Source organism: Schistosoma haematobium, chromosome 7 (assembly GCF_000699445.3).
Source record: "Schistosoma haematobium chromosome 7, whole genome shotgun sequence".
Lineage (NCBI taxonomy): Eukaryota > Metazoa > Platyhelminthes > Trematoda > Strigeidida > Schistosomatidae > Schistosoma > Schistosoma haematobium.
Window position 1 is genome coordinate 5,885,692 of NC_067202.1, and position 27,507 is coordinate 5,913,198.

Consider the following 27,507-nt stretch of genomic DNA (forward strand, 5'->3'; position numbering starts at 1 on the left):
AACTCCTGTTTTGGCTTGACGAAGAGAGGCTGCATAACGGAATAAGCTTCTAGGGTTAGAGGCAAATTTGTCCATAAGCTTTGTCTGGTACTGAAGCCTGTCTTCTCTTATAGCCTTCGTGCATATATTCCTTATATGTTTATAATGCCTGTACGCTCCGTCGTCGTTAGTTCGTTTGTATTCCGCCCAACAGTGCCTTTTGCGGCTTAGCAGGCGAAGGGTACGGTTCTTGATTACTGTACGTGTCCCTTGAAATATAAGTCTTGGCAGAAAGAAAGAGTTTTCAACTATGGTAAAATGTAATTCACATCATGTTCGGTCAAAACCTAAAGGATAAAAACAGTTTATTATGGAAGAAGAGAATATGAAGTGACATTTAGAGTAGTATACCTCGATATCGTGGAGTTTTTTTGAAATAGTAAGCGGAAGATCTTATTACTGTTGTTTTCTGCAGAGAATTATATTGCTTATCGATTCGGCCTCAGATTTGTACTCTGGGGGACAGTAGCCGAGACATTTAGTACCCTTCGTTACCTCTAACTGAATGGCTTTATTGAACGAATTTAAAAATAAAAACTATCCGTTTATTTCAGTAGATCGTACTAAGGTTAACTCATTGTATAATGACAGTAGTGGAGGCTAGGCACAGGGTATTTCGGCAAGACCCTGTAGTGGTAAATAAATCCCCAAAATATATAGCTCTGTAAGTTTTCGACATTGGATGCTGACCACATTAGTTTTAATGGACTCAGCAAGCTGAAGGCTCTCGGTCATGTATCCGCACCAGATCACGAGTGGGAGCGCCGTGCTCAACAACCACTGCAATCGCTAGCCAGATTAGATCAGTCGATCCTCGATATATTGATAGCCTATCAAATATATCTTGGAACCTCCTCGCTTCTGTCTTTTGATTTCACTTGATGGGTACGCTTCATATTAGAAGGTGTTACTAGTTGGAGCGTTGTCAAACTACGAATACCTGTGGCATCTTCAACCCAATGGCACTGGTCCCTTACCAAATCACTCGGCAGTCGGAACACTCAACGTCGAACAATCCACCCATCTTTGTCAAGTTCAATGATAACTAATACCTATGAGTGGATTACACGTCATGGACAGGCCAATAATGTGATGGTCGCAGTATCTTCATTGTGTCCACTTTCACCAATGTATTTCCGTAATAACGTACTTTGTGTTATACGGTCTTCAAAGCATCAATAGTAACTTGATACTGTAGTGGCTTTGCTTCGTTAATCAATCACCTTGATAACCGTTATAATATACATCTCAATGATGTTTGAAGTCAGAAGGCAGTGGAAGCGGCAACTACAGTTTATCATCGGATAGCATAGATCACAAAGATATAAGCACATCAAGCAACTTTGAAGCAGAGAGGTGAATGTGCGAATGCGAGCAAATACAGAGAAAAATTTGCAGTAAAATCGCAAAAGAGCACAGTAATGCAAAGCAAAGGCTAATAATAGGATTAGAGTACATGTATACATGAGGGAGAGAAAGAATTATCGAGCGATGTTTAAGCTGCCAACATTTTAACTAGAGTCTGTCATGTGATCAAGCGTACATGTTTATACAGATATAATAGGGATCATAATAGTACAAAGAACTATACGAATTATTACTGTTCGGATAACACTGTTAAGTAAGTTATTCAAAGTCTCCAGCTTTTACATTCGTTGGTTATGAACCAACGAATTTAAATCAATGTACACCTCAGGATGACGACACCCCAGGAAAGTATCAATTTTTTGTTGTAGATTCATTGGACTCACCCTTCAACTTTTTCAAAATAGTTGTGAAATTGACTAAAGGATCTTTAATTAACGAGGGTCTTGACATCAGAAGTTGCACATGGACATATGTTAGGTCCACTGATGACCTAATAAATAGAAATATCTCAGCGACCGTCATATACACTGACGACGTAAAGATATGGAAGTCCATAAGAAGCGAAAAGGGCCTCACAAAAAACAGCGAAACGAGTGATTGACACAGCTTAAATTTTTCATACCAAGATGTAATGTTACCACATGGGACAGATAATCCTCTTCTGATTATCTCCACAGAAAGCGATCTACGTCTTTTAACAACAGAGAACCTAGAGATTGGCGTAAACTACACTGGGGAATCAAACAAAATACATTCGAATCGTCATTTTTAGTGAAGACAGCATGATGCCAACGATCTATAATGTGTGGCGAATTCTAGTGGCTACGTGAATTGTTTCGTCAGACTAACGGCCCAATACCACACAACAGTTCCCTTTCTAGATAGAATGATTTTAGCCTATCAACACTTATTGTGTCTGTGGTTCCATGTAGGCCGCGAGTGTTCGCGAATGTTCAATGCTTTGAACCTAGACATTTAATCTCGTGACTGATCAACGTAATTTGAAAAGTCAACTCTTAAACTTTCAGTACAAGGAATAATAAACTTCCATCAGCCTACTAAACTGATGGTAGTGCTGTGTGCAACCTATTCTGTAAGCTTCCAGATATTTTGATAACCTGCTGAGTAGCTAAGATTGAATCTGAACTTCCAATCACCTGTTGTTGTGATAAGCGTACCATAAATGGTCACCCAGTTTTGAATGAAACTTCTTGACACAGTTTCAGTTATGATGTTATTTAATAGTGAAGTTACTAAAAGCCTCATGAATCTGTGTTTAAATGTAAATACAACCACAGCCTCGTGACAATATCTATAAAGCTCGGAGCGATTTGCCTAGACTTCAGGTCTCTTATATTGCTTGCATTAAAGTGTTATAATGAATGTGTACATTCTCAAATGACCCTTGTGGAAATTTGAAATATATATTTGACCTTGGCCCTTGTTCAGAATGCGTCGGAGACTTCTATCTGAGTCCCAAGTTGATAAGGAATACTTTAACTCCCTGATTGAACAACAAAAAGTTGATGACATCACGATCGGAGTCTTCTATCGATCTCGTACACTGACCGTACTAGTTGTCATCTGGTTGTGTTTGGCTTACTTCGCTTTTTCAAGGTACTTCGTTTGTTAATTTAAATTTGAGATTAAGGTCCCCTACACAACCACTGCAGTATAATTTATATCATGCATTTATGGCTGTATGTGTTATATTTTTATTGATTTCGGTGATGATAATGCCGAATGGTACGTTTACTAGACTTTCCAAACTGTTTACATGAAAATTTTTTGTTTTCTTTCTGAATTAAGTTCCGTATATGGAATCTGTTAAGGCGTCCGGTTTAAAATAGCATTAGCTTCAATCTGATTTGTTCGCCCATAAATTATAGTTTCGCTAAATTATCTTCAAATCTAATTTCAAGGCATGCATAGTGACATATCAACCATTCTCTCATACATATATGATATTAATAGTATGCCTTAGTTTGCGTCAAGCTATCTAAAAGAATACATTTTTTAGACGTCTATAGTGCGACATAACGTAACTGTTAAATCTTATCCGAAATACTTTAATTGATGGATCTAACCAACGGGCTAACTAAGAAACTAACCACCCAAGATTTCTAAAGTTTTGCTTGAAACAGGTTACTCATAACTTGGTTCTTTTTTAGCATCAGGTGTCCTAAATAATATTTACTTTTTAACTTGGTTCTATATGTTCATTCAATGGTACGTAAGGAAATATACACTGGTCGTTACAATGATAATAGAACAGGGATCATGAGCATTCAGCAACTTAGAAATGAGTAATACTTTCTTCATATACAGTACTAATACTGAACGCGGATTCTCCGGTCGTTTTAGGACATGGTTTTTCCTTTATATTTCAAAGGTTGGTTTCTGCAGATCATAAAAATTCTAAAGAAATTTAACCAAACAACTCAACACAGGTAATAAACCTGGGTTTCTCCGTAATAGTTCATCTCCAACTCAATTATATAGCGTTCCTTTTGTATTATATTTAGCTTTTATTCGACTCATCAGAATGTTACACCACTGGTTGTTGTTGCTAATGCAATTCCGTATGTTTTTTATAGTTTTTCCCATCTTATATTTTGTAAACAAATGCTTTTAATGAGTGTATCCGTTTGTCGTGACAAACAGTGTTCATCCATACTACTAAAAACAAACTTTCAAATTCATTCTAGGCCCATTTATTCGACCACATCCAGCCCTATGGAGGATGGTTTTTGGTGCTAGTTTACTATATTTTCTATGTTTAGTTGCAGTCGTGTTTCTTCGTCTAGATGAGGCTCGCGCCATTTTGATTTGGGTATATCCTGAACTGAAACATATGCGTCATTCTGATATTCTTGATAAAGAGTATGCCGTTAATTGTAGTCAGGTTTGTTATTTATTTGTAAACGAAATTATTTAAATAATACCCCCTTACATAAGTCTATTCACTCACGCTTTATGTCTTCTACAATTTTGTGGTTTAGAAAATCACTTATATTTTTTTCAGAATTCTCAGTTAATTTGGGTAAATCAGTGTAGAAAATACTCACAACTATACATATTCTATCACTCACATATTTATTATGTGTTAACTTCCAAGCTTCAGAAATTCTTTGATGTATTTTGATTCATCACCATTTAGTTTTGTTTGTTTGACTTATTAATAATGCAGTTCGATTGTTGGTCATCTAACTATTGATCTTTAGTCTTTTTAAATTATTTTTAAATCTTAATTATTTTTTTTGAGCATCATAGATTCTATTTTAGGTTCAAACGGTAGAGATTGCAGCAAATGTCTTAAAACTCCAATTCTTTAATTAGTTGAATCAGTAATAGTAAAAGTCAAGTCGTGGAAAACAACCAAAGTTTGCACAAGTTCACCACTCCTTATTCTTCTATAATCGGGGATAAGATTCATTTTTCCTGTCCAATTTAATCCAAATGATTTCTTTTGGTGGAAGTTGTTTACTATAGTGTCTGTGTCCTATACACCTAACCCTTACTCTGATTTTGGTTTGGTGTTTGAGTAGCATGATAACTGAGCATTATCTTTAGCGTTCGACTCTCAACTTATAGATTACAGTTCTAAACTCTGTTCCACCTACTCTCATTTGGGTAGAAAGTCAGGTAATATCACTAGCCGTTGCACATGGAGTAGAGCCGGATGTTTGAATGCGTACTAGGTAAACAAATAAAATTTATTACACCTTCAGGACCACAAATTATGTACTACCTAGTTTACCTGACCCATTTTTACAATGAGTTATTCGTCGTCATACAAATGACTGCCTAATATAATCTTTTACCTTGCAGTTCTATGACGCCGATTAATCTGTGAAAGAATATAAAGTCATAGTCAGCCTAGAATTTAACACAAGTATGCGTCAGACCAAGCTGTCACATTAAAAAACATCATTTTAGTAAAGATTATACAGATACATTGCTTTACCAAACATATTGCTCAGATTAAATAAAGTTCTTTAGGGATAGGTCACAAGCATTAAGCGTAGCTAAAATTTCTAGGGATTATTTACATATATTCTTTTCTATCCTCTTAAGTATTTCGTTTTCCTGCATAAAATGTCTATTTTTCTTAACCCAGCTGTTTATCATTATTATTTTGCTACTTCAAGATATCTTTTGCTCGAGTTTATTCTCATATGGATATCTTTGCATTGGCACATTTTCTTGGTTGGCTTATTAAAGCAACTCTATTAAGACATCATATTATTGCGTGGACTTTGTCGATCAATTGGGAAATAACCGAAGTAAGCAGCTTAATGATTGATATATTTTTATTTTTAAATATTAACTTTAGCAAATTCACTGAGATATTCAATATTTGGAAGTGGTGGATAGGAAATCATGAACTCAAGTTTTCCTACGAGCTATCATATGTCAACAACGTTTTCCTTTGATATTCAGGGAATTGATCCTCTCTGTGTAATTCAAACGAGTGCCAACTAACACGAAACTTAGGCTTAGAGTTTCTTGCTGACTACTTCCAACTACTTATCATCTCAACAAAGTACATTTGATGTTGAGTTGCCTAGACCAGTGACAACACTGAAATGGGATTAGTAGAAATTTAATAACAATAGGGATTAAACAAATAAGACATTGAATACTTATCGGTGATCAATCAATGTAAGTCGTTATATTGGCCTATCCTTATGAGAATTTGAAAAATAAGGGAGACTACCGTTGTCGATTAGTCTCGAACTAGGATGAATGTATACAAAGTTTTCACAAAACCATCTCACGTAGAATTATTTGCTATTATTTGGAACAATTTATTTTGATGCTACAACCTAAAGTTGTAACTTTATTTCCAGAAACTACAATATGACAAGATGAAAAATAAGAGAGAGCAAATAATTTGTAGATACTTTAATCCTAGTGGATAAAAGTATACTACCACTATATGACAGTTATCTGATTGCGCTACTAATATATACGCCTCCTATATGTGGGTCCGACGTGCTGTCTAAATGAGAAAACTCAGAGTTATTAGAAATCTTTCATTGACCAACTGAGTTGAGAATGCATGCACACTCATTTGTAAACAAATTTCCTTTTCCTTTGGAAAACAAAGCCTCATTTTCAACCATTGGTGTGCGCCCATCATAATATTTTCACTGCTCGTTTTGCTTATATCTGATTGGCCCATTGTATCACCTTCCCTTCATGAAAAATAAGTTTTCTTTTGTGGACTAAACTACATGAATTGAGGCGAGGATACATCGGTTACGCACATCAATTTAATTAGTAAAATAATTCCAGTGTTCAATGGTCCTTCAGATGATCTTTGCGTCAATCTGTCAAATCCACACCTATATCCGTGTTCTTATAAAGCTGTTAAAGAATTGTTTTCATTTTTTAAATAGATGGCGATCAGAAAATTAGTTTGACAAGTTTTAGTAATCATTAATGATAAGTTTGAGTACAGCTTTAGATTTAAACTCAGTCACAACGTAGGACCAGGCACATATATGCATCGGCCCAAGTTGCCATACCTCGTTAGCACAACGAGATGAACACCAAATTCATAGAAGTAGTTACTTCAATGGTAGTAATATATAAAAGAAATATTGTGTATAAGGATATAATACAGGTAGAAAGAATTAGTTGGTAGAAAGAAAGATATGAAGCGGTTTCGATCTCACGGTTTAAGGGAAGATAGTGTATACACCTACGCCATTGTGATCGATTCTGAGCCATGTCACGTGGACCCCAACCAAGTAGTCTGCATCTGCGAATATGGCTCAGACTAAAGTTAATGGTTTCAAGGACTAATGCTAGATTTAAATTCTTAACTATCTGTTCTGTTTTTTTTTCAGCTGTAGTGATCGAAGCATTCAGATTTCTTAACTGGTAGATTACAGCTGTTCAAACACATTTTTCCCTACCTAACTTGATTTGACTAAGTCGAGTGGTATCACTCTAATCGCCATGCATAAACAGTTTGACTTAAAGCAGTTGAGCACATTAACTTGTACAATGAATAAGTGGTTTATAGTTAATCATATATATAAGCTTTATATATTATTGTAGTGTAAAAGAAGGACATCATTATATCATTTAGGTATCTAGGATCTATCTGGTCACAAACTATTCTGTATATAAATGTAATTATTCAATAATACTCGATAACAGGTAGGATGACGTTTAAACCTGCGATCTAGCAGTTGGTAATTACCGATTAAGTGATGTACGTAGAAAGATTTCAGATGGTGAATAACAGTTTCGATGGCATAAAAAAATAGGTAATGTAATTTATCACACTCTATTCAGTAAAGATCACTTCTTGATGACTTCTAAAACAATTGAGTCCCAATACTCAACCCAAAATCATTTGGTACAAAATAACAGGAAATCTCATTGCTTATTATAACTATTAGAAAAAAACAACTTATTGGAGCATAAAGAAAAAACCTACATCGTGAAGGAACTCTTTGAACAATCAGTCAGTTACTTTATGACTTACTCGTAGCACGTTTCTACCGACTAAACTGTCAGTCAAGTTTCTAACACATTATTTCAATTACTATTAATTAAAAATATTCGACTGAGCGATAAGTCATTAGTTATGGTGTTCACTAAGTCACCGGTCCTCGAACTCGACTCAGCCTTCGGTTTATTTGGCGATCAGGTCATCACAATTAGAATTCGAGTACACTTATTTTATTTATTTATTTTAACACATATATATTGGTACAATGAGGCACCAAATACATATGCGCCACACAAATCTCATTTGATATGTGTGAGGGCTGTGATACTACCCGGGGGCCCAAACTGAAACAGGTGGTTTTCTTAGGAGGCCACTCCCCGAGCCTTCGACCTGAAGGTCTGATCCACAAGGCAGTGAGCATCGTAAGGAGATGCAGTCCCATGGTAGCCGGTGACCAACGATTGGTTCATACGCCATTTGTTCCCGCAGGATACTGGAGACCATGTGCACCATTGGTTTGGAATCCGGTTAAAGCGCCGGACATTCGCTTTTCGTCCTCTCATTTTCGTAAACAACCCCCCCCCGCCACGAGAAGGCAGTGAGTAGGACTTCCCTGGTAGAGGCTGTATACGCGCGGCCGTGTGAGAGTATTTCAAGAGGGAGAGTAGACTCTCCCCACTCTCGGCCGTACCAGGGCATTTGGGGGCAATTCGAGTACACAGATCTGCTTTACCTAGTAGATGACCTTGATGTATGTGCTCAAATATTTTTATGCATATCAATTATTTTTTTTCTTATTCAAGGTAGCTTTTTCACATATTCTACCAAATTTCAATGAATGTTGGTGGGATAGTCTCATCTTAGATATATTAGTCTGTAATGGTTTAGGTATACAATGTGGTATGTGGTTATGTCGTTGGTTAGAAATGCGTGATTATCAATGGGATTCCATTCGTAATATACCAAGTGCACGTGGTAAATTAAAACGTGCATTTTTACAATTCACACCACGCAGGTAATTACTGTTTTTTCTCTGTTCAAAAATGCACTTTTTGTATTTTCATAATGATAAGGAAGAGTTTTATGGAAATCAATTTAAGATGCAGGTTGTCTTCGTGACAGATCAATCTCGGTTAGAGTACCACTGAAAACCGACGAGCGGTGGATAAACATTTCGTCTCGTTATGGGGCTCTTCAACTGTGTCCACTCACGACCTCACCAAGGGTTCATCCCAAAATCTTTAGGTATCGCAATTTAAAGAGACCAAGTTTCATGCTTGGATGAAACAGCTGTCTACTTCCCAATGGTTTTCAATGCTGCTCCGACTGTGATCAGTTTATGACGTGTACTGTTTCCAAATGATAATAATAGTAATATAATTTAGTCGTGAAGCTTTCAGTACAGTTCAAGATAATTATACCAGCTCCCACTTTAAAAAGAAGTGAGCTGGTGATAAGATACAGATAAGAAATGGTGCCTCAATTCCAATGAAATGCTAAGCATAACAAATGTACTTCGAAAGAAGTGGTCAAATAATAGAGATTATAGAACAATATTAATATTTGAAGAAGGATGAGTGATCAATACAGGTAGCTTTGTCACTGCAATCGACTTTGAGCCCGACGTTTGTAACGGCAAAATACAGTGATTACGCGGGTCCCTCAACTTGTGATTTTTTATATGATCGTCTAATTCAGACACATATTTCTTATACATCAAGCTCACCTGCTGTATGATTGAGAGAAAACCTAAAAATAACTAGGAGCAGTAACTGATAAACCGAATAACTAGGTACACAAATCATTTGTATATACACATTTCTCCTCCTAACTCGGTCAAGGACATATAAGCTTAGACATAAATTAGGTGGCGTAACTGGCTTCCTCTAATAGAGTGCCTTGTTTGGTACTGAGACGTCTTGGGACACATAAAGATGATTTGTTTATACTCTCTTGGTCCATCATTTTCCACTCAGAGATATATCCTGGAACAGTCTTCATTGGTTTCATGCATCGATACAAAATGCCATCCTCTTATTATCAGTGTTCTCATTGGGTTAAATGAGCATTATCTAATCACTTGACGTCTGCTCTATTTTGAGGTGAAGTGATCTACGAATAAGATAACAAAAGTAAACAAAACTTATTTACCATTGTAATTGTGATGAACACTCTCCTAGCACCAAATATCATGATTCAACCAATCAGTTTTGAGCAATGTTAGGACGTAGCAGCACTATGAGTAATGTACAAGGCTAACTTTCTCTTCTCTTTCTTAATGCATCCTGTTACATAGATAAAGGGTGAATTTTTTCTATACTCTCAAGAAGTAGCTTACGTTAAGTCACAAAGCATCAAAAATACAATTTTCCTACTCAGTGGGATATAACAAAAATATATTTATTATGCTGAATATGATAATCTGGCGGAGTTACCTAGACTAGTGGCCATATTGCAACTTGGTCGATAGCATTCGATTTGCACTAAGAAGGAATTGACACACATGACATTGATCACCACCCAGTGATCAATCAATTGGGAGTCTGCGCTTGTCAAGCGTCTGTTGTTATATACCATCTCAACGTCAAACAATGCACCCTATTAGAGAAAGACGATTATGCCACCTGATTTTGGTCTAAGCCCATATGTTCTTGACTGGGTCAAAATGACAAATGTACATGTGACAATGATTTATGTATCTGATTACTCGGTTTGTCAGTTACAGCTTCACAGTCATTCCACGGTCTCCACATTCACGTAACTAGTTATACAGACATATATAGAGAAAGCATGTGTATCTGAATTGAACAATCACAGAATCTCAACGAAATACTGATTGTTAGAAAAATATCCAAAATAAAATACAACAAATTAGTTTATTGTAAAATATCCACATGTTGACCCTAAACAAGAAGAGGATCTCTAAAATGAACAACACACGAAGTGTGTAGTGAATATTTGGTAAGAATAAAAGAACCAAAACCTTGTAAGTTGCATTAGATAAATTAATAATGCTGTCAAATGATCTGATCAATCATTTTACCATGATATATTTAGTATTTAAACGTAACACAACAATATAGTCAATATGGCAGGTTTTGAATTACCTATCTGATTGTTGATATTTAGAAGTGAGTTTTGATTAGTCTTTGCTAGTAAATATGTAAATTGCCTTTATATTCCAATGTTCCAACCATTTGAGTTTGGTGAAGCCCTACTTAGTAAAGCCAATAGGCTCAAGAACCCATCGTGTAGACGTAATTTTGTGTAAAAATCATTGGTAGTAAAATCCGACTCAAAGTCTTCATGTGTTGTCACAGAGTAGTCAGGGCAACCTTGCTAGCAAATTTGGGTGGTCAGCGGAGATCGGACCAACCTACCAATCTGCGCGATGTGGATGCTTATGTATATGAATTACATGAGTCTCGGTTTGTGTGGTTGTGTATGTAGGTATATGCAAAGTGTACGCGCCAGGTTCTCAAAAGGAACGTAAGCTGAAATGTCTGCCATATGTCCAATAAAATCATCGGTTTGAACCGTCAGGTTGAAGACATAATAATGATATTAACTACTCTGTTATTAGTTTTTTTCTAGAATAGGTAGATAGTGTCTAGAATTGGAATATAAGTCAAATGTTTCGTCCTATCCGGACTCGTCATATGAATTCATTTGTATCCTTAGTGTTGATGTTCACGTTGGGACGGACGCAAGTTACTCATATATGAGTCCTAATGCGATCGTCAACATTCGGATCCAGGTACATTTTTAGTTGCCCTGCCTAACTTCATAAAATAACGATAATGAAGTACACTTCCTTAATTAATTTCGTGTATATATAAATCTGACTAGTGATTACGCAATAAAATAAGTCGAATACAAATCAACAGGTAGATGATAACGAATGAATTCCACTAGAAAAAAGCATTACCACTGGCCAACTCAACAAAATAAGTTTTTGTCTCAGTCTATATGGTTTACATAGACAAAGAGTACTGTAGGTAATTAAATACAGACAAGGTAATGAACCTAGATAAAGTGTTACGAATAATTTTATGTGAATGCATATAACAGAACCGATATGGTTATAATTACGCGTGAAAAGGTCAGATAAGTTCACACAACAGTTTGTATCTATCTGTTGCACTAATTCGCGATACAATTGGATTGAGTGCTTAGTATATTTTAAATGAATAAAATCTCACTACACACTCAGCTCACGAGTTCTTGATGGGACGGAACACGTGTCCTGGATTGCATATACTAGCCGTAATCTTTATTTATTTTAAGTAATAGAACAACTTTTTTTATCTAATCATACAGTTTAGATGTTTACATTTCCATCTGTTTTGTTTAGTTGGACACATACACGTTGGTTACATCCAGATTCATCGATACTACGAAGTTTTCTACTTAGTCAATTAATACTAGTCTGGCAATTGGCTGAATTGAATTCATTCTTTTTAAAGCATATATTTATTGTTAAACCAAGTCATATTTTAACACAATTACGTCTACTTTTAATTACATGTATATCGGCACCAGCTATAAGGTAAGAGTATTGTCATTCTTGTTATTACTATCCATTTTTATTATTGAATTTTGTGTGTGTGTGTGTGCGTGTCAGTGGTTAGTTTTACATCACTCATATTCTATATTTACTTGCTAAAATTGACTCATATGTTGCGGATCTATTCAAATGATGCGACACAAAGAAGATTAAATATGCTTGTTAAGGTCTATTGTTAACCATTATCTAATAAAATAAAAGATTAGTTGGTAGTTGGAAGTAGAGTTCAGAACCGACTTTTCTTCTTATTTGGGACTCGTTAACTGGATGTACCTGCCATTGTTGATGTCCCAAATAGGATGAGTCTCGAGTCCTGTATTCCACTACTAGTCACTATCCCGTATCTGCTTGGAAATGTTTGCGTTCTATTGATAATTACAATTATGAATTCAGAAATTCAAGAAAATTGTCTCAAATATCTGTAAAATGAGCCTTTTATATATTTAATCGATAATGATATTAATATTTGGTAGAAATACTATCAATAAAACATACTTGGATTTTGTCACACACCATCAGCATATTAAGACCTACTACTGCAAATACTGCCTTCACCTCGATTTGTTGCTGCGTATGAGATAGAAGACATGAGTCGTATACGAAGTCTAAATCATCTATCTGCATCCAGGCTGTCTGGAAAGAACAAGAGGAGGCAGCCTTGTTTGACACCGGTCTTCACTTGGAATGCATCCGTGAACTGCTCTCCACACACGACTTTGCAGTGTAGTCCGTTGTCAAAATTCCGTATAATGGTGACAATCCTCGCAGGTACCCCGTAGTGTCGAAGATTCCATAAAGTTTTCCTGTCTACACTGTCAAACGTTTCTTCATAGTCAAGGAGGTTGAGTTCCATTCAACTGATCGTTCAACAATAACCCCTAATATCGCGATCAGGTCGATGCTTGATTGACCCTTGACTGATCGCTCTGGCTTACTTTATCTTCCTGCTAGCTTCGTTCTATCTACCTGTCTTATATTTCCTTCTCTTGGAGCTTTTCCCGCTGTTGTTGCTAGGTCTTTCACATATTTTCATTTATCAACTCTAATGTTCCCCTTCACTCGACCTATGTCTTAGTTTTCTCTGCTCTTGTGTGTAGTTAGGTGCCGGTCACTCGGCTGTGATTCACACAATTATCGTAATTAATGATTTAAGATGTTGAGGGACATCGTTCAAAATTGGTCACAATGGTGCAGGTGCACCCATTCTCTATCTTCCATTAGATCTTGAAGTTTAAGACACCTTTTACCTTCTCATTTCAAAAATTCATCTTTTTTTCTCTCAAGTTATCTGTAAGCTTGTTACCACTTATATTACTACTACTACTCTAGTCTCCATCTTGATCATTTTATCTCATTGTTTTATTTGATGACTTGAATTGATTCATATTTATGTTAAATTCTAGGTTGCTTATGACTAACTGTCGGACCCCCATCAACGAAATTCACCACTCACATTTTATCCTTCTTGATAAAAGCTGTTATCTGAAAAAATGTACTGTGTTTCAATACTGATCCTCTGCTCTTATGTAATTTGACTTCAATGTTAATCACTTAAAATGTCAGAATATTATACACAAGTCTATTACTTTACTTACTTACTTACTTACTCCTGTTACTCCCAATGGACCACAGGCCGTCGACCAGCATTCTCCAACCCACTCCTTATAAATATCACTTTGTTTAACACGGATGGTATAAGGATCAAAGAGTTTCATTTGTTGTTATATTTAAGATAATCTGTGTACAATATAAATTTGATAATAATGACCTTAATGGTCATTTATATTATTAGTACATTACATTATATTAATTGCTATAATTGACTTCTTCATTTTATTGGTATATTTAGACAATACTACTTATACGTCATTGATCCACATATCAAACGTGTTGGATCTCAACTATGGCTTTTTATGTAAGTTGTTGTAAATACCTTTTTTCTTGTCATCATTGATTATTCATGTACATTAAAGTAACAGTCTTATGGTATTCACAACTGTTTACTATTGAGTTCAACATAATTCAATCCGTCATTCTGAATGAAGAACACAAAACGTGTTTTTTCTTTAATGGATCCGCCAGGGAGCACCAGTCCCTTCAAGATTACAGGGACACCTTGCTGACGAGTGCCAAGTAGCACGAAACCCGGGTCCAGGGTTTCCTGTCGACTACCTCCAACCACCATCTAATCTCAATATATCGTGCACGCAGTGTCGAGTCACCTAGACCGATGGCCACATTGCAACATGATCGATAGCATTCGATCTGCACTAAATAAGGACTTGACATACATGACATTGATCACCACCCAGTGATCAATCAATTGTCATTACAATATTATTTCTTTCTCACCCTACATTATCTATATTTTTCTAACAATTTTCCATGTTATTCTCATCTCAACAATGCCGATTCACAAAAAGTCGTATAGGTTGATGAGCTGCACAACTTTTAAATGATGTACTCGCAAGTACAGGGTTGTAATAATATTTGAATTCCGTTGAAATGCCGAATCGATTTAAGCTAGATCAACATTAGAAACCTGGAAGCACTGGTCACCCGTTTCGCCATACTTTGAGACTCTCAACCAAAACACATCTACGATCCCACATTCACAAATTGAACCAACAATCTCCGGTCACGCGTGCGAACAACTAGCTTTAGGACTATCGAGTCGGCATCCAATAGTGGTAATATCTAACTTCAATGCAATTTAACAATCCCCATAAACCCATACTGAAAATTATCATTTGCTCACTAGTGACTGATTTCGAGAGGTAATTCTCAGAGTTGTATTGAGAAGCTGAAACTAGTGGAGTTGAACCGAGTCATATGTGAGAGTTATCCATGGAAAATAATGAAATATGGATGCACAATGTCGGGTATTGTTTGAAATTAGATATTAACAGCGTTGGATACCGGTCCAATCGTCTATAGGTTGACCATCCGTGCGCGAAACCGAAGATCCTGGTTTCGATTACCGCAACATGGATTTCAGATGCACTTGGCCCAAGTTCAAGAGAATTGGTTGAGGCCGATCAGATACAGCCTTGATTGTCTGGCTTTAAGCACTTTAGTTCTGTATCTGAAAGATATTACTGCGGAGACGGAAACCGTTGATCCAAACTGATTTATGTTATATTTTAGGATCAACTTATTTTATTCTCGTCCTTACATTATAGGGAGGTATCTTCGGCACACTTGCTGATTGTTCTTGAGAAACACCTTACTGCTGTCTTACTCTTACACAGTCAACCCTATGACTTCACCCTTGAACCTAAAGTTTGCTAGTTTTACTTTTATCATTCCCTAACCCAACCTAAACTATTGAATGTTTTGGCGAACATAACTCGACTGAGTCATCATTATTTACAAGCTTGTCCACTACATCAAGGTATCAGTACTGTCAAATTCAATCCCTTATTCTACCATGATGTTAGAACCCCCCCTAATGTTTATAAATCACTCGGGTAAATTATTGTCTTATTCTTCACCTTTTCTACCCATAACTTGTATAATTGCTTTCTGTTTTTTCCGTATTATGCTTTAGACAATTACGTAACTTAGATAGTTGATTACATCATAAAGAGTTCAAAGATTCCAAACATCAAAAGAGAATTACATAGTGACCCTGCAATTCTACTCTAACCTCTCGGTCATTACATAATCTTCTTTTGATATTTGAAATTTCGATTCACTAACAAATGTAATTTATTTCTATTCTTCCATTGACTCGTTTCTTTTATCTACCACCTTTGTATAGAATTTTAATCCACTATATGCTCGTTAATATGAATTGAATTGAGAAGGGCAAGGCATTATATGCAGTCAGTCCGAGGAAAAATGAGAGTACAACTAATATATCATTGACCAATAATGAGATTTGTGACAAAACTGAGTAAAATTTAAGTGGTAACAGTCATGCTTATGAAAAAAAGACAATAAATTTCATCTATTAGTAATTGTAGGAAAGTAAGTCACCATAGGAAAGGCATTAGACATATAAATAAACTATGAAAGTTTTAGTGGCTCAGTTTGTGTTTGCATTAAACACATTATATCTATGTTTATATAGATTCGGAAAAAAACTCATATACAGATCAACATTTGTTGAGTAGTGAACAACCAGTATCATTCTTCCTTAGTCCCTTCCATTGCCGATCCAATGCTACCAATCAAGTTCGGATGTGACCACTAGTCTAGGTGGCTTGACATCACATACACTACGTTTAGATGTTAGGCGACTGAAGGTAGCCTACAGGAAACCACACTCGACCTAGGTGTCATGCCATTTGGCACCCACTAGCAAGGTGTACCAGTAATCTGTGGAGAACTGGTGCCTCCTAAACCACGTCAACATGGCATTTGTCACTAATCAGTAATCAACAAATCGTAAACGTTCCCCACTTTTACAGAACGTTACTCACAGTCTAATCGGATCAGTGGTAACCTATCAGACCATGAAGTTGGATGACCTGTGTTCGAACTTATCATAGGTAGAAGACTCCCTAAACATTGTAGGTACACGTAATTGTGATGAGTACCAAATAACAGGAAAGCTCAGATCCATTGTTTCCTGTCGACCACCTCTGACCATCCAAGAATTTGTTCATTCCTTTCATGATAGTACAATGCCACATTTTTAGTATATTTCTTCTAACATGTGAATCAATATTATTGATGTTTGACTCTCATGTACTTTAAAATATCTAGTTGTGTTAAGAGAAACTTATTACTGAATCCAACTTATTATTATTATTATTATTATTATTATTATTATTATTATTATTATTATCATTACAGTGCAATAATTCTTACTGAGTTATTAGTTTGCTTAAAATTGGGTAGTGAAATATTTGAAAATACGGTCTTCTGGAATCTTATATACTGGGGTATATGGATGGTAAGTTGTAGAACTTTTGTCGAAAAATAAACTATCTAATTGTTTCTCATTTTGTCGTTGTTGTTGAGTAAGCTGAATAGATACCTCTTGAGACATTAGAAAGAAAGTATACAAGATTGGTTCAGCGAAGATTTACTTCTCTTTCCAATGAATTCGCTTTCAAACTTGTACAATCACAAATATATATTCACTTTTCAAAATTATAATCTGTTTGGTAGGCCGACTCGAGAAGGCAATTCAAAGCTCAGCTTATCCTATGAATATCGAATTTAAAGGAGGTACACCTGTGAAATTCTCGAATAAAAGAGCTTCGAAATCCCTGAGGAAAGCTTTCTACTCGGCTAATCTTCGTATCGTCTTCCTAAGCGTTAAGGAGAAACTTCCACGTTTTACCCCCTAACCAACTTATTTCTATTTTCCTAATCTTTCTGATCACAATTCATCTCAACTTCAACATTTCGTCTCATTACGTTGTGCAATCTTCCTTTCACAACCATTAATCGCTATCTATCCTCATGATGAATATTCGAGGTCATAGCAACTAAATTGTCAATGAAGTGAATAACATATTTGTGTACTTTCTTTATTATACATCACAGTTACCATGTTTGGTAAATCTATCATTTACTTGAAATCATGAACGGATCTAGGTTAGACCAGTATTGAAAACCTAGAAACACAAGACGACCGTAAGATGGTCGTACAAAATCGTGGATTAATTGAAGTTAGGCATTGGAGCTGTTGAATGTGGACTCAATAATCTCGAGGCTAAGTATTTCTGAGTGAGTGAGTGAGTGAGTGAGTGAGTGAGTGAGTGAGTGAGTGAGTGAGTGAGTGAGTGAGTGGGAGTGAGTGAGTGAGTGAGTGAGTGAGTGAGTGAGTGAGTGAGTGAGTGAGTGAGTGAGTGAGTGAGTGAGTGAGTGAGTGAGTGAGTGAGTGAGTGAGTGAGTGAGTGAGTGAGTGAGTGAGTGAGTGAGTGAGTGAGTGAGTGAGTGAGTGAGTGAGTGAGTGAGTGAGTGAGTGAGTGAGTGAGTGAGTGAGTGAGTGAGTGAGTGAGTGAGTGAGTGAGTGAGTGAGTGAGTGAGTGAGTGAAAGCGAAGTCCTGAGTTCCATTCTCGCATATGTGGTTGTAGATGAGCAAGCTGAAGAATCACATACTAGGACAAACGAACCTGTCTGGTACTTCCAGAACTTCAATGGTTATCTAACTTAGCTCAGTTTGTGTTCTCATCAAGAATCTATTGTTATTTCTCTTATTGACAGAAAGATAATCGACTAATATTTATCTACGATTGTATATCTTTAAAAAACTATTCACCGAAAAGCGAACTATCTCTTCGTGAAACCAATCTTTCTTGTTTTCCTGTTTTAGGGAAACGTAACCGGTAACTTTTTCTCTCAAAATTCAACAGTTTTTGTTAGCTGTAATTAGTTGTAACTGTATAACCAGGTACCAACTGTCGCTGTGAGATCTAGTCTTTAAAAATAGAAGCCATATGTAGGCTCCAGATAACCCGTAAATTTTTTGTGTATTTGATACTCATTATTACTAATTACCTGTCTAGATCATCAAAACAAATGAAGCAGTGTTTTGTATCTTTGAATACATTCGATTTAATTATTAAACCATTGGTAACTTAAACCTCATCCCGTCTTTTATTTCTTGCAAACTTTAATTTCACAGAGCAAATTTTACCTGAAAGCTAGGTAATTTTACCGTTTCTTCGCAATACCCATTTCATTGACATAAGTTGCATCCTGTGATTGGGTGTTGAAATCTGATTGGGCGATTTCATAGTCGCTTCGATGATAACTCACGGTCGTCGACACAGTATTACGCCTTTGCACCTAATATTAATGTAAACTTATCCATTCACTAAATGAATTATAGCTAAACTTTGATACAGGGATAAGTGAATCAAAATCGAAATGGCTTCAAGAGATTTTTGTGTGTTCAGAACGTAAAATTCTATGAGATTTATCTTATATCGCTCTATAATACTCAAATTGGCTAAAATTATTAATAGAACTTATTTTTTATCTTTATAGATTACACTTGACATTGTAAAACACATCAAATTCTATGGCATTACAGAAGTATATGGTGTTTCGCGTCTCCGGGATATACAGTAGGATAACATTATAACTCGATATGCTAGATATGAATTGGATCACGTTATATACTCATTCTAGACACGATACACAACCAACGAATATGACACAGATGACTAGTTAGACAATAGTTTATTTAACATGAGTACCGGCAGTTCACACATATAGAGTGGATTCCACAGTGAAAGCCAAAGTTGAAATCAATCGTAGAAAAAAAATCACAATATTGAATAGTGTCATGATATTTAACAAAGCTTTGTGTCTGTTTCTCTTTTTTGGGTTTGAGAGAACTAATAAAACTGCCCGGTTGCTTGACAAAAGTTGGTGGAGCCGGGTTTGAACCTGGGGCTCAGTGGCCGAAGGTCGAACTCCCTAATCCTTAAACCACTGCAATAGCTTAGTGTTCGAGGCGTTCAAGTTTTTTCAGCCCTATCATATCACCAGCATTACATAAACAAACATTCTTAGTTCAGCTTCATGAATACAAACCTATACTTGGTAAATAATTTCAACTAAAATAGTTCGCAGTGGATAGATCTCACAATAATCTTTTAACAATCTAGTGCTCGTCGCGAATCTTGAAACTTTTGAGTTCAACCTTTTCATTTGCATTGTAATTCGAAGCTAAGTATATGAATTTTTATCTGATGAGTGGGTGATAATTAGTAATTATCATTAGATACAGTCTATGTAGATAACGCTTTCTAAATCGTAAGCACCAGTGGCCTTTTTGTTAAAACACTCTAATTTCAACCACCGAGCTGTGAATGCTAACTACACCCCATGTGCTTAAGTTTCAGTAACCGTGTAGTATCATTCAACTCTTACATATACACATAAAGTGTACTTCAAAGCCATTATTAACTCAGTAAAATCAAACCTCTTATAATTTTAGATACCCCTTGGTAAGAAATACCACCTAGTGTGAAACCGGGATTATATAGAGATAGATATAATTATTTGATTCACTCATTAAACACAAATTCTTACAATTTCAACATTTATTCAAATTCATTTTCATAAATAGTTCTTTAAGTGTTCCATAGCGGACAGAATCAGAGATAACTGTAATGACATGCTTGATATTGTGTACACCAGCACTGGTCTGTTACAGTCCACCCCCCAACTACTCTAGAAAACAAATTTTATTAAAATAGATTATTTACAAGTGATCAATGTAGATTAAATTTACATTCAGTTGTACATCAATTAATTTCGTTTAAACACATAATAACAATGAATTAATGAATACAATGAAATGTTTTTGATTGAGATCATGAACTGATTGATGTTAGACCACCATTGAAAACCTGGAAGCATTGGAAGGCCGTTTCGTCCTATTGTGGGACTCCTCAGCAGTGCGCATCCGCGATCCTGATCGCAGGTTTTGAACCCATGGGCTTCATTCTCGCGCGCGAACTCTTGACCTATTGGACCACTGAACTGGCACCCAATGGTGTTAATGTGTAACTTCAATCAATCCACGAAATTGTGTGACGATCTTCCATTGTACTGAGGTAGATATCTGTCTCTACCTGACACGGATCAGCTCCATTGATTACGGCTTCTCAATAGAACTCCGAGAATTCCCTCATGTTGCTAGTCACTAGTAAGCACATGGTAATTATCATTAGAGAATTGTGTAGATTATTAAGTTTTTGATTGAGATCATGAACCGACTGATGTTAGACCAACATGGGAAACCTGGAAGCACTGGACGACCTTTTCGTCCTATTGTGAATGAATCTGCTTGACAGGATGTTCTAAGCTTTAGATTTTGTACACATTCGTTTAAACTGTATTATCTGACATCAGTATCGCTTAAATTTGGTTTATTCTAATAAGAGTAAGTTGCATAATGGAGAGCTTCGGAAGGGCATAGATCATAAAAAAACTAGATGTTCTACTGAGAGAGATCACGAACCGATCAAAGTTAAACAACTACTGATAACGTGGAAGAATTGAACAGGCGGTCCGTCCTAGTATAAGACTCTTCATCGGTGCACATCCAAGACCCGCACTCAGGAATTAAACCCAAGGCCTTGTCTTCGGGCGTCAACGCTTAACCTCTGGACTATTGAGTTAGGGTCTAATAGAACTCGGTAATTCCCATAACCGTATACTGATAAATGGGAGTTCGTTTTAAAATCACTGAATTCGGTATTGACCATAGTTACAATTGTCGGAAAAAAAATAAATAATTTGCAATTAATTAATGTTAGTAAAATTGTGATTGTATGTGTTCCTTTTTTTTGCAATAAATTATCTGAGTACACTTCCAAATTAGTGTAGTGGTAGTGTTGAGTTCTCCTAGTTAGATGATTTAACTGGGGAACTTTCATTGTCATTCTAATTGTATCATAATTATCATATTGATCTTTATAGGTTTTGTCCTCTTAATTTACCTTTACATTCATGTTGACCATTTTCGTTGATTGACCTCTTAGTTTATGATCAATGGTTGACATTAAGTAACCGGCCTATATGATTCCCTACCACCCCTTTTAAAAAAATTGTGGGGTGTGAATGAAAAATTTAGGTATCATTGATTGGTGGACTTGTTTTGCAAGTGTGTGCTCAAGTGATAATGAACAAACATTTTGTTACCTTTAATAATTTTGTGATTGGTCGTAAACTGTTCATCTTTGTAATCTGATTAGTTGAAATCGAAATCACATCTGGAGCTGTGATTGGATACCAGAATTTTCATTTTTTACATTTGAAATTTAATGATAATGAATAATTTTTTTTGTGTAATCTTAGTCTTGAAAAAAATTTAGACTTTTGAAGAAAAAGACACCAACTTAATTGCATTACCATGCAATCCTACTGTTAGTGAATGTGTATTGGGATCAATTTTTGTTTTCCGATCAAGTATACCTTGAATTGAAGTCGTTAGTTATCGGAACAGGAATAATCATATGTATCTCAGTAAAAGAAAGTTTTTGGGAAAAAGCATCTGTAAACCGGTTTGAATATTTGATAATAGTGATTACTGAATGAGGTCGGTAGTCAAATATTTAATACCAAATTAATAAACAAATTATCACCAAAGTGTGTGCATAGGCTTTTTTGTAACACACGGTGTGTTAATGGGAAAAAGAAATCAACATATCAATAAATCATCATGATAAATTACTGGTTGCAATATGTATAATTCAGGTGAACCAACCGTAGACGATCATTTAATGAACTGACTTTGACAGTATATGAAAGTAGTAATAAATTTTCCGAAAAAGATACTTAATATTTAGTAAAGGATTATTTTGTAAATGTTCATTCATAATGAGAATTAGACAACGTTAGATTTAAATGTGGTTAATTTGTAAAAGTCCATTGAAACGGTTTATTGTGTTCACTTGTAAATTATTTGTAGTTCTGTATTTTAAAATTAATTTTTGGTCGTAATAAAAACTAGTTTGTTTAATCAGTCATGTGTGAATATTGTTAACCGCCGTAATATGAAACCTGAATTATCTAGACATTATGAATGTAACCATTTTTGACAAGCATTTGAAATATCAGTTTCATGAAGTGTAAATGAACAAGCCTACGTCGTCTGACTGACTCAACAAATATTTATCGACTTTAAACGTATAAATATGAGTAAGGTCAACTGTATCAATGAACATTTACAATGCTATTACTATTATTTATTTTCCTTATTATTATTATTATTATTATTATTATTATTATTATTATTATTATTATTATTATTATTATTATTATTATTATGTCAATTGACAAGATTCAATTCTTGTACTATGTATTTCATTGACACAAAATTTTTGCATTTTCAATTTTCCTATAATGCTTAGTCACTTATTGTGACTGAACACTTTACTGCAAATCATCCCGACCTTTAGTGAATGACCTTTTTAATTTGTAAATATATATATCGTTACAGATGTAAACGTTAACCATTGTTAACACATTACATTGTCAAATTCATAAATGTCATGCCTTATTTTTGGACTTTATAAAATAATAAAATTATGGACTAATAACTGTATAGTGCGATGATGAAGTTAAGGAAAACGATTGTTTCCTAAATTATTTTTGATTTTTGAATATTTTAAGGGAATTTTTAACTGGTATAATGTGATTGTACCAGTCATAAATAGTTGATGAGGTGTGCAAATGAATACGGTGATATAATCAGTAGTTATGAATAACTATGGAGGCTTAGTTTACGATCAGACGTACTTCTTACGTACGCATAGTTCTGGTTTCAGGAAATTTTAATATTAAACAAGAATATGAAGTTCTTGTTTTGTGTATCTATGAAACGGATAATATTCTTATTTCTTTTTACACTTACTGTATGACCTTTTATCACCATCATCATTTCAATGATGATGGTTTCAACTTGTTTTCAAATGTCATTATTTTATTCCTAAATAAGTTAATTTTCTCAATTTCGTTTACTTCTCTATGAGCTTTAATCACATTCATCTTTGTAATTATCTTATTACATTCACTAATAAATGTCATCATAAGTTTATTGACCTAACGACAAAATTACGATTTTCACTCATTTAAAATATTCCTATTAAAATGTACTCAAAATGTACTTTTATTAGATAGTTTACAAATGTGTTACTAAAACATGAACGCTAATCACATTATTTTCAATATAAAATTACTAGATTAGTCTTCATTAGATGACAAAATCTTGTCTAAGTTTTCTTAACCTTTATATCTAATAAACGTTAGAAACAAGTTTACGAATACATGAACGATAATCGCTTTTCCACTATTAATCTCTAAGGGATATCTAAATTCATGAGACATTAATAAGTGCTTAATCACTTGACCTTTGCGGCGGAAAAGTAGTAGATAAAAAATAATGGAAATCAAATTGTGGGTGGCCCTGAAAAGGGCCTTTACTCGTTCTCGCGGTCGAACGTCATCACTATTAGTTTGTAATGGCGCCACAGATAGGACAGTGCACTGCTCGTACGTTCGGCGATGGGTCGTAGGCACAGAAGGTATGAAACATTGCTTCACATCTACAGAAAACCCAACCAACCGCAAAGCCCACCCAAGGATGTTATGTGAGCTTTCAATTTCCCGTAATCACCTATAGTGTACATTATAAATTGGCAAATTCCGTACCAGGAAGGTTCGCGTGTGAGAACACTTTGTACCGCATATTGCAGACATCTTGAGCGGTCAGACATTTCCCATAAGATTGGTAAGCAAAATTCCTGATGTGGAATGCAGCGGTACCGGAAATCAGCAGCGGTCTCACAGTTTCAAACTCCCCATCCGTTAACCTGCGCATCCATGAATTACCCTGGTACCTCAGGGAATTGCACTCGTGATTGTGATGTACATTCCCACGTACAACAGTCCAATAGCCGTCTATAATCTTACAAAACATAAATGCTGGACATTGGGTGTTCATAGAAGCCCTTCATTAAAAAAATTATAAAACAATTTACCAAATTACCTCCTCCGTCTAATACGTTGTGACGAACCGCTAGATCTTATACGCCCATTTCGCCAACACACAAATTTAATGTAGGATTTTTGATCTCTGCCAATATGCGAATCTCTCACTACATAATGACTGTAAGTCGATCTTTCAAAATTTGTGATAGTGGTCTTTAACGCTTCAACCGATGGAAACGCAACCAGAAACAAGGTAGTCAAAAAGACTTCCTCCATTTCCGTTACGTGAGAAACACCAGCGCTCGTACTCGGCACGTTACTCTGCTCCATAATGACGATTGAGATTGTGCTTCGTCGACAAGTACTGATAATTTATAACAATTTTCAAGACATAACTAACCAATTAAATCTAATTTTTGGAACTAGCCATTTCATTGGACGAAACACGGGATGAAAAATATTGTAATTTGGGGTTGGAAAATTTTTTTTTAAAAAAAATGGCCGGTCGGACAATATTATTCATGATCAATTAACCTTTACTTTATATATATTCATAGATTGGGTCAATGTTGGCATGTTCATTGATCGCTAATTGATCTAAATGTCATGACCCTAGAAACTCTTTGAGACCCAAGTGATACTATTTATATATATATATATATATATATTGAAAGGTAATGAGCTACATTGTAGATAAATATTCTCTTTATGCTACATCGGAATGAAATTAGATTACATAATCGAAAAGGTCATAGGGGTGTTGATGTTTTTTAATAATCAAATGGCTAAATTATCATCAACAACAACGTAAAGTGGATATTTAGAAATGTACAAACTATCATACAATGAAGTGTAGATTGTGCACAATCGTGCGAAATATGAAATTCACACAGTTTGTACCACCAGGAATCTAACCACATGTAAAAAGAATAACTAAACTGGTTAATGAAAATGATTTTGAAAATAGACCAATGCTTGACTTTATAAACTATGAGATTAAAATGGCTTCATATCTTCCTTTCTACTAACTAATTCTTTGTTCCTATACTCTATCCTTATATGCAATCTTTCTTTTATCTATTACCACCACTACTTCTATGAATCCGATGTTCATCTTGCTTTGCTAATGAGGTATAGCAACTTGAACTGATGCATATATATGCCTGGTCCTACGTTGTAGATGACTGACGGCTGACGTTTTACGTGAAAAAGCACACAGTTTGAAAATGTAAATAACATTCAAATATTTTGATGGAGTTTTGTTCTCTGAGCTGGATCACTTGGTCGTGGAACTTTCATCGTTCTTCTGAACGACATCAAAAATCATCCACCTGAGCTAAAAAATCTTCCCCATTTCAACATTCAAATATATATTATTACATTCAAGTTGTCTTCGTTACAGTTGTCCCCTTCACTCATTTTTACTTAACTTTGTTATAGAAATACTTTGGAAGATGACTTTCTCGTCGTCTAACTTTTCAGGGATCGATCTCCCGAAAGGAGATTCACTACTTGGTCTAGAATATACAAAAAACATAGCCTTGTTTAATGAAAACATTGAAAAAAATTAGAATCTTCATACTGATTTAAGTAATAACGCTAACATGTTTAGGATGCGAATTTCTCCCTACAAATGCAAAAGGTTGGCTTTAGATTGGCTTGCTTTAAGGCCTAATATAAGGATACAAATTTAAATAGTTGACTATGACAATCACTTCACTTATATGAGGATTCTCATCAACCCTGGAAGGTTAACATAAATTCAGAAAGCATAGTTGGTATCTACCAACTCCCCTCAATTGTGTCATAAGTAAGATATTAATTTGCTAACTAATTGAGGAATTTGCTACTCAACAGCAGTTCATCTCCTTCTACTTTATAGCTATGAAACGTGATCATTAATAATAGAGGATATTCATAGTCTACACTCCGTTTGTCTTGACATTATTATTAAATCACACTTTCAACAATGAATTGTGATTTAATATGTTTAGTAAACCAATGAATTAGTGATTTTAATTTATTTCATCCTTAAATTACACTTTACGTTGCGATCTTATTGGAAGATGCCTTCAAATTCATGGATATTTATCTGTTTTTCATTAATTCGTCAATTTTATTATCCATACAAGGTATTCAGTTCCTTTTTAACTGTATGGATTGGTCGATATTTGGCGAATGGTCATTCGTCTAAAAGGTTGCCATCGTTGTCACCAGATAATCAGGAGAATATCAATCAATCATCGTGTATGAATTCGAAGAAGAACTCTAAAGTAAGTAGTTTTGTTGAAGTCTATCATTTAATTGAATATCCTTATATGCCATATTGATTACTGTATGTATAATAAATTTGTTATAAATATTAACATAATCTAATGGTTAGGCCCGTTTATTGCGGCGAACAAAATGGTTGCAGAATCAGATGAATTCCAATGGTGAAATAACATCACAGGATAGACAGACATCATCATCCATTGCGAAACATTTGATTGAGACGGGTCATAAGGTTGATATCAAATCAACATTTGTTGTGCTGTACAAAAGCCTTCAAGGACGTATACTAAGGTTTATTGAAGCCTTGGCTATACGAAAATTGAAACCCCCTTTATGTGTTCAAAAACAATTTGTGCTTACACTTAACCTACCCTG

At 35.2% G+C, this 27,507-nt stretch overlaps 1 protein-coding gene across 3 annotated transcripts in view; it reads left to right on the forward strand.

The window, feature by feature from the left end:
- Positions 1-1,077: 1,077 nt before the first annotated feature.
- PTDSS1_1 (Phosphatidylserine synthase 2) overlaps positions 1,078-27,507 on the forward strand; it is a gene marked incomplete at its 5' end in the record, with an annotated part of 34,797 nt that continues 8,367 nt past the window's right edge. The window contains 10 exons of one of the 3 annotated variants that reach the window (XM_035730422.2): positions 1,078-1,169; positions 2,857-3,024; positions 3,059-3,153; positions 4,116-4,312; positions 5,559-5,693; positions 8,683-8,894; positions 12,234-12,428; positions 14,296-14,361; positions 17,250-17,349; positions 26,991-27,131. In XM_035730422.2, coding sequence (XP_035589369.2) covers positions 1,078-1,169; positions 2,857-3,024; positions 3,059-3,153; positions 4,116-4,312; positions 5,559-5,693; positions 8,683-8,894; positions 12,234-12,428; positions 14,296-14,361; positions 17,250-17,349; positions 26,991-27,131 — 1,401 coding nt within the window. Of the gene's footprint in view, positions 1,170-2,816; positions 3,154-4,115; positions 4,313-5,558; positions 5,694-8,682; positions 8,895-12,233; positions 12,429-14,295; positions 14,362-17,249; positions 18,197-26,990; positions 27,132-27,507 lie in introns of those variants that run through there. The other 2 variants (XM_051217869.1, XM_051217868.1) reach the window with 2 other exon arrangements.